A 7,848-nucleotide genomic window follows, 5' to 3' on the forward strand; every position below is an offset into this window, starting at 1 on the left:
GGTGAGCGGTCCCCAAAACATCTGGTGATGTGAGTTGGGCAGAGGGAGGTGGATGGGGGAGGTCTGGGAGAGAGGGCTCTCTGCTCGGCGTTCGTCATTGATCCCCCCTCCCTCAGGACTTCGCCATGAGGATGATGGAGAGCGTTGACTCCGTGGTGGCCCGGTCCAGCGAAGACCTCTGGGCTGAAATCTGTGCCCCCCTGCCACATCCTGACCAGAGGGATGTTAGCGATGCTTTTACAGACTCCTTCATGGACTCCTACACGGACGGAGGAAGCCAGGACAGGGGGTCGGAGGGCTCCCCCCAGACAAATCTGAAGCCCTGGGCACCCCTGAACGATTCAGAGGTGTATTTGGCGTCCCTAGGTGAGTGTCTGGTGAGGCTCCGACTGCTCCGTTTGTTTCAGTGCCTGGTGACAGCTACGGCCCTGTTTGCGCAGCTGAGGTGACGGTGCTTGCAGCTCGGGCTGGGAAGATGTCTCACAGCGATTTAATAGAGCGTCCGACTCACTCACTGAAAGTGCATTAGTGGAAATGAGCAGCACCGTAATAGCTTCTTCAGCTATGCCGCAGAAATGAACTCTTTGTCAAGTACAAACCAAAGAATTTGGGTTTTTTGCCCCCAAAATAAGCGGGGTAGGGACACTGCTGTGTTCTCTCTGAAGAACACGTAGTTCCACTGTAGCTGACTTGGGGAGGGGAAATGCATTCTGAACTCACCATAGAGCCTGTGTGGTTTTGTGTTACCAGTATTTGTCGCATTCTTTTTATGGAGTCTTGGGAAACGCTTCAGAGTGGAAAGAGAAAAGTGACATTTCTTTCCGTGACCTGTTTTCTCGTTGGAGAGGAGGGGGGCAGGAATGGGGAAGAAAGCTCTCATGCTTTCCCGAATCGTGCCCGCTAGACTCTGTATTTTAAGATGACAGATCACGCAGATCGTCTTTGCGTGATTGCTTCTCTTAACTCCTGCGTAATCTATAAAGCCATAAATTGATTGTGAACAGTGTAACAGCTGATAGAAACACTTGATATGAGAGATGATAAGGTTACCAGTACTGGAGCTAACACTCTAGCACGGCTAAGCGCTGCAGTCTTTAGCTCTAAGGCCAGGGAATTTGTCACCCTGTTTTAATTATCTCCTACTCGCCTCACTGTACAGCAGCACTCAGCCCCAGGACGGATGCTCCTGTTGCCTGTTAGGAGGAAGCTTTGGGAGAGAGCTTTTTCTGTTCTCCAGAAGTTGGACTGCTACTCCTTCCACTCATAGCAAAATATTCCATCTTTACAGCTTTTCTTTTCCCCTTCTTTGCCTCCTGGGGAGTTATTTTTATCTTGAGTCAGTTTGTAACTGGTTCGCAGCACACACATAGTTGTCTCGGCTTGCGTAGGTGGCTGCAGACAGAAACAGCCCAATTCTGCGACACGAGACAACCTCCAAAAAGCCCAACAGGTGGGCCACAGTGTTGTGAACTAGCCCGGTTCATCTAAGGATGATACGCTTTTCAGTAAAAAGTGTGATTACAAGTCAATACCTGACCCAATTTAAGTAGGAAACCATTATAATGGGATTTTGCGACCAGAGGAATTAATGAAATTTGCTTTCTTGTAGCTTTGTGTATTGTAGTTGGATTACGTTGTGTCTGGTAAGGAGGTGCTTTGCATCGTCCCCTGTGGCTGAGAAATTTTCAATATCACATTCTGTTATGAGATACCCAACTAATAATACTGCTGCACTTGCTTTTTTTCCCCCCTCTCAGTTTGGGCATTATTTGGATTCACGCTACAATTAGTGTGATTTATATTCCATGCCAATTTGCATGGAAATTGTGGGAACTTAATGCCTGGGAGACCTGAACCCTCCTGTATGATTTCATGGAAACTGAACAGTAAGCGTGAAAGTTATTAAACTCAAAAATGAGCAGAGTTCACTCATTGCATAAACCTTATTTCCTTCAGAAGCGTCACCTAAAAAATACGATCTTACATACATACAAGAAACACAGTCATGCAGACTTGAAACACAGAGGGGAAAAATGACTTTTAAAATATGACTTAGTCTTGAAAAGTTAATTTAACTTTTTGGATATAGAAGTCCAGCTATTTCTTTTATTCCCTTTCAGAAAAACATAACAAAGATAACAAAGCCCCCTCCTTTGCCTCTTCACAGAGAGAAGACTGATGAGAATTAAAGGCTTGTCTCAAGAGGTGACCTCCAAGGATATGCTGCGCACTCTCTCCCAGGCTAAGAAGGAATGCTGGGACAGGTTCCTGCAGGAGAAGTTCGAGTCGGAATTCTATGTAGAGGGACATGACTCTGATGAGAGGTAATAAGCAAGTCGGTGAGAAAGGATTACTGCCTACCGCGCTGGCAAGCAGACTTTATTTCTTGAAAACTAAAATAAGGTTTTGCCAGGACGTGTGATAGGGCGTTAGGACAAAAATAACATCTCAGTGCAACTTGGTAAGGCTGTCACAGGCTTTCTGAGACAGTTTGATCATGACCATTTGCATCGTACTAGAGGGGAACACACAGGGCAGGTCGGGTTTGAACTTCCAGTGCTGTTCACTGATTTTTGCATCCCTCAGAGTGGGGTGATCCAGCGTGGAAATAACTGGACCCTACCTGATAATTTCCCCGGTCACATTAGGGGAAGGGAAGGAACGGAGTGGAGGAAGGGGCATCTAATGTGTCTCGGATGGCTTTTTTTAAGGCTTAACTTTAAAAGTGAACCCCAGGCCATTCCCTACATCTGTGTGAGGGCCCAGTTAAGCACCACTTCAGACAGAAGCGGGATTTGAAGTTTGTTACAGGGTTGGTACCGGTCTTGAGATGAGATTTCCTGAGCAGCTCTCCCTTCCGTGCCGCTCTTACAGTGCCGCTGCTCTCACCCGTTAGCCTTTTACAGATGATGTGTGAATTAAGATGAGAGTCCTTTTCTTTAGCAATCTCGTGTTTCCAATCACTGATGATGCTCTCTGTATTTTTCCTTTCTGAGCTGACATTTTTCATGATTGCTTCTAGCTGAAAAGAAGATTATTTTTCCTCCCTTGAAGAAAATCTACTTAAGCTAGTTTGAAAGTTTAAGTATGAAAAATAATCCATGTTTATAAGGAGTTTTTAGATTCTTTCTTTGACCGGTTGACTTCAATGTGATTTATATTTAAAAACAAGCTTTTGCAGATGTATCTGCTCTTTCTACTCTGTTTTTAAAGGCTGGGGATGTTATACATGAAAGTATTTTCCTCCCTCGAATTTGACTGTGAAGTTAGAGGTCACTCCCGAACGGTGCCAAAGTATTTGATTCTCACCCACCAATGTAATTAAACAAGCCTTAACTTTTAAGCACACAGATAATTTCAAGGACTTTACCAAGTGAAATTCTGCTCTTGTGAAACAGCAAGTTAATTCTGTTGTGGAAGGACTGAATAACACTTCTAGAAGATGAGCATACACACACACACGCATACATTTAAGAATTACAGTATTAAACTTTTAGGGTTATAGTCAGCATTGAAACAAAGACGGGGTAGATCTGCTCTGGTCAGAGCTGATATTACAAGGTAGGCTGTAAGACAGTAGTTACGCTAGTGTATATTTATAGACATCTATAGAATCCATAGTACGGTTAGCATTCTAGAATGTCCACATACTGCCACTTTCTTCTTTAATCTTTTGGTGTTATTAATGGTCACACGTTTTTATATGTGCTTCCTGTTTTGGTTTTGTTCTGCTCCCTCCCCCCGTATTTCCTAATCTTCATCACAAGTAGGCAGTTGGGGGTTTTGTTTGGTTGTTCTGTTTTAACAGTAGTTTTCTTACTTCCAGCCCAGAAGGCTGGAAATGGCACTGTAGCCTGCGGCCGCAGGGACAGAGCAGCACTGCAGGAATGTAAAGGCTGATGTGCCTGCTAAGGGTTCTTCTCACAGAGAAAAATCTGAGCGTAAAACTTTTCTAACCATAGTTGAAAAAGCCCAACTACAGCAGACTGTCTTTGTAGAATGAAAGATTTTGCCTTCTCCTCTGGCACACGGATCAGTCTCACGATAGACCTTATCTGTGGCAAAAGGAATACCTACGGAGGTGAAAGAAATGTATACAGAGGGTTTCCCGGGTGCTTTTTTCATACATTCTTATGAGGCTTTGTTGCTCTCGTTTGACTTTGTGTCTTTGCTTTCCCTCAGCACCCTAGAACATCTGAAGCGATGGCTGCAACCTGATAAAGTGGCAGTCAATACCGAGGAGGTGCAGTACCTCATCCCTCCAGAATCTCAGCCAGAGAAGCAGGAGACTGAGGAGGAACCTCCCGCTGCAGAGCAGTGAGACGCGCACCAGCCCTGCCACAGAGCTGCCTCTTGTCCGAACCCTGATGAAGTTTTATCCAGCGATAGTAATAATGGGGTGGGGGTAGGGGGGAAAAAGTGCCAATTATCGGTCATTTAAAAAACCAAAACACACCCCAACACACAAAAAACCTCAACTCTGGAGCTCCAGAGACAGCGACTGCCATTTGTTACGGACAAGAGTGGAACGCCTGTGGCACAGAGTATGCTGAACTGAAATCTTACTTTGATCTTCTCCCAGCCTGTAGCCACCTCATCATTCCAGTCCGAGGGTGAATTGTTTGTAATTCATCAGGAGACACATTAAACAAGAAAGCAGTTGTTCAGAAGCATCAGAAAACGTAACGGTCTAGAATAGAACAGATAAAACCACTGAATCAGGTTTTTTTTTCCCGGCTTGTATCTTTTTTTTAATTACTCAAGTGGGCATTTTTCTTGTCTTTCCTGTAAAGTCCACTGTGGTGTTTTCTGTAGATCTTCACTGTTTAAATATGAGTTGGGCCTGATCTGTGCCTGCAGGAAGACAGATACATTTGACCTGCATTAATTTGGAACCCTGAAGGAAGCTGCCATTGCAATCATTAAATTGGTGGTATCGTTGACGTTGTAACGATTTCACATTCCTCTCTGTAATGTACTCCCCTACAATACCCCACTGTGTTGGCCAAACTATTTATTATAGAATGGGCTGGAGGGGGAGTACTTTTTTTTTTTTCTCTCTTGTTGGTCATTTCTGTACCTGTTCTTTATCCCCTTCAGCCTCTCCAAAAGAGGGCCAGATGAGATTCTGTACCAGAACCCAAGAGTGACAACCAGGGAGGCTACAAATAACTTGTTTTCATCACAGACTTGCATAGAATTATCTGATTTAAAATATGTTCTAGTATTTAATTGTTTTTCATCCTGTTTAACTCTGCAGAAGGTTGTTTCCCCATTACTAATCAAAGAATCTGTAATCGTGTACTTGTATAAAACTGATTCTTCTTCAACCTGTGCTGCGTGTCTTGGCGTTGGCGCCCAAGGTCAATAGAGGGAAGCAGTGTACATCGCCCGTCAGACGGAGCTCGTTAAGGCAGAGACTGTAGGGGCAGTTCTGGGAGTTTACGCACACTGGATTCATACAGGTACATAATGAATGCAGTATGAAAATACATTTTTAAAAGCAGCTTCTTGATGCCCCTTCCTTGTTTCCCGGCGCTGTGGGCGCAGGCACTGGCAACTCTTCCTCTGCTGCCGCCACCCCTTCCCTGTCACACTCGGGGGCTGTTGCCCGAGGGGCTCTGCGGGTCCGCCCGCCCCACGCTCTCCACTCACACGAGTCACACTCATCACTCTCCAGTAGAACACAGACTTTTTTTTTTTTTAAAGACCTGAGAAACACGGTGAGTCACCTGTGTGTCAGTGATACGAGACTCGCAAGTCTCGTGTGTCGTTGGAGGGTGGGTTTTGTCATCATTTCAATGTCCCTCTTAATTTATCTCCAAAAATAAGTCTGCTTTCCCGTGCAGGTGCAGTGCAGTGAATCGCTCACCCGTGATGCCGAGCTGTGACAAAGGCTTTGAGCATTTACCAGAAACGGTATGTACAAAGAAAGATGCAATTCCCTTTCTGTACATACCGTTTTGTAGTCAATACATTTCCTTCTTGTGATGAGCAGTGATTGTGAAGATGCTTTATATTATTTTGTCTATTCCCATTAAAGCTGTCTGAGAAAGAAATGTATTCAAAGTAACTGCACCGAAATGTTTACAGGTTAGGGTCCGCATAACAGCGTTTCCTCTAGAGGAGGCACCTCAGAGAAAGTAGCTCTCGCCGTTTCATTTCTAAAAACAGCTCAGAAGCCCGAGGAACGGCTCTGGGGAAGAATTGTCCAAATGCAGAATTAGCCGAGCACTTTGCACTTAGGCGGCTGCTCTGGCAAGGCACACGCAGCTCCTTCGCTGTTGGTCACAGACAGCTGAGCGACGAACAAGAAGGTCACCCACCTCAAGTTGTCCAAAATACCAGCTACCCCGGGTAGCTTCTGCGGGACGGTCTGTTTAAACACAGTGGGGGAGAGCGGTTATTTCAACCCTTCGCGGCTGTAGCGCTCGCTCTGCCCGGACGGTGCGGAGCGAGTCCCCGTGCTGCGCATGGAGAGCGGCACCGACCGTCATCCTCAGGTTCCGGGACTTTCAGTAAGAGAGAGACCAGAACAAATCAGCACCGAGCGGGACGGAGGTCAAACAAATGCTTTGGAGTTTGACCATGGGTGGAGGAGGAGAAGAGAACCAGCGCTGGTCACTTCAGCGGGTGATGGAAGAGATGGTTGAGAACGGCCACGTCCCATTCCCACGGTGACCCCCGTCCCCGAGGGTGCCCCAGCTCCCGCTCCGAGCAGCGCCGTGGCTGTCTCCTCACGGGCTCGGGTGGCTTCCAGCGCTCTGCCACGGCCAAGCAAGCTGAAGGAGCGCAGGATGGGTTTGCTCACTTCTTATGCCGGACACAAGCCGGGAAGAAATACCCGTTTTCTGTTTGCGGCTGTTGATTGGTAACGTCAGCACAAGAGAGTAAATTAGCTCCTGAAGCACTGCAGCAGCGTCTTTTCAGCAGAGAATTAAAGCTGCCAAAGCGCTTATAGATTGGCATTTAATTAGAGCCTGCCTCCAGATCAGGCAATAGATCAGCCCCATCAATTTGCAGCTCGCTCCAAGGGCTGGCTGACTCAGTCCAACCCAACGGGGACGCAAGCAGGAGGACGGAAAGACCGGATCTATCCGCTTAAGAACAAACAGAAGATTTTTTTGAATAAGCTGTGCTATAAGCACAGAAGCTTTTTTTCCCATCTAGTTTTAACCCAACCACAATTTTAATGTATAGAAGCATTATATTTGAGTGCATAACCCGACGTTGCTGAGGGAACGGGACGGCACACGGCGAAGGCTCTGCGGGACAGAGGTGTTCGGAACAGGCTGGGAGCTTCCCCACGGCCCAGCCTTTGGGCACTGACCCAGAAGAAATGAGAGCTGGGGTGGGTCTGTCCGGAACCCACCATAAGGACAGCACCGACTCTGTTAAAACTCTTAAAAACTTCTTTACGGGATCGCTTAAACTGAACCCGTGAGGAAGCGGGATGTGTCCGGGCAGCGTTACTGCAGTTGGTGGTGATGCTGCAAGTGGTTTAACTAGAAGGACTTTACTTCAGAGTATTATGGTTTCTTCTAGGAAAAGAACGCTGTTTAGCTCCTCTCAAACTCCTGCTGGCACAAGCAGCATTTCACTAGGGGATTTTTTTTTTTGTTTTTGCTTTTGCTTATAGAGCAACAGCAGCTTTCCTATAGGTGGAAATAACTTGCACGCTGGGAGATGCGCCAACCTAAACAAAAGGACGGGCTGTGGATAACAGGGGGATGATTTCTCAGGTGTGAGAAACTGGTAATCACAAGAGAAAAATTAGCCCACCTTTGGTTTGTTCCTCAAAAGGACAAAACTTCACCCTTTCCTCTGCATGAAACAGCATTTCTCTAC

General features: G+C 46.3%; 1 protein-coding gene across 1 annotated transcript; it reads left to right on the forward strand.

The window, feature by feature from the left end:
- Positions 1–125: 125 nt before the first annotated feature.
- On the forward strand, positions 126–4,321 carry LOC104292988 (chromosome unknown open reading frame, human C15orf57). Its single transcript, XM_009892422.1, has 3 exons — positions 126–366; positions 2,168–2,324; positions 4,183–4,321. The coding sequence occupies exons 1-3, from the start codon at positions 126–128 to the stop codon at positions 4,319–4,321; spliced, it is 537 nt and encodes a 178-aa protein (XP_009890724.1).
- The last annotated feature ends 3,527 nt before the right edge of the window (positions 4,322–7,848 follow it).

Source organism: Charadrius vociferus, unplaced genomic scaffold (genome assembly GCF_000708025.1).
Source record: "Charadrius vociferus isolate BGI_N301 unplaced genomic scaffold, ASM70802v2 scaffold1039, whole genome shotgun sequence".
NCBI lineage: Eukaryota > Metazoa > Chordata > Aves > Charadriiformes > Charadriidae > Charadrius > Charadrius vociferus.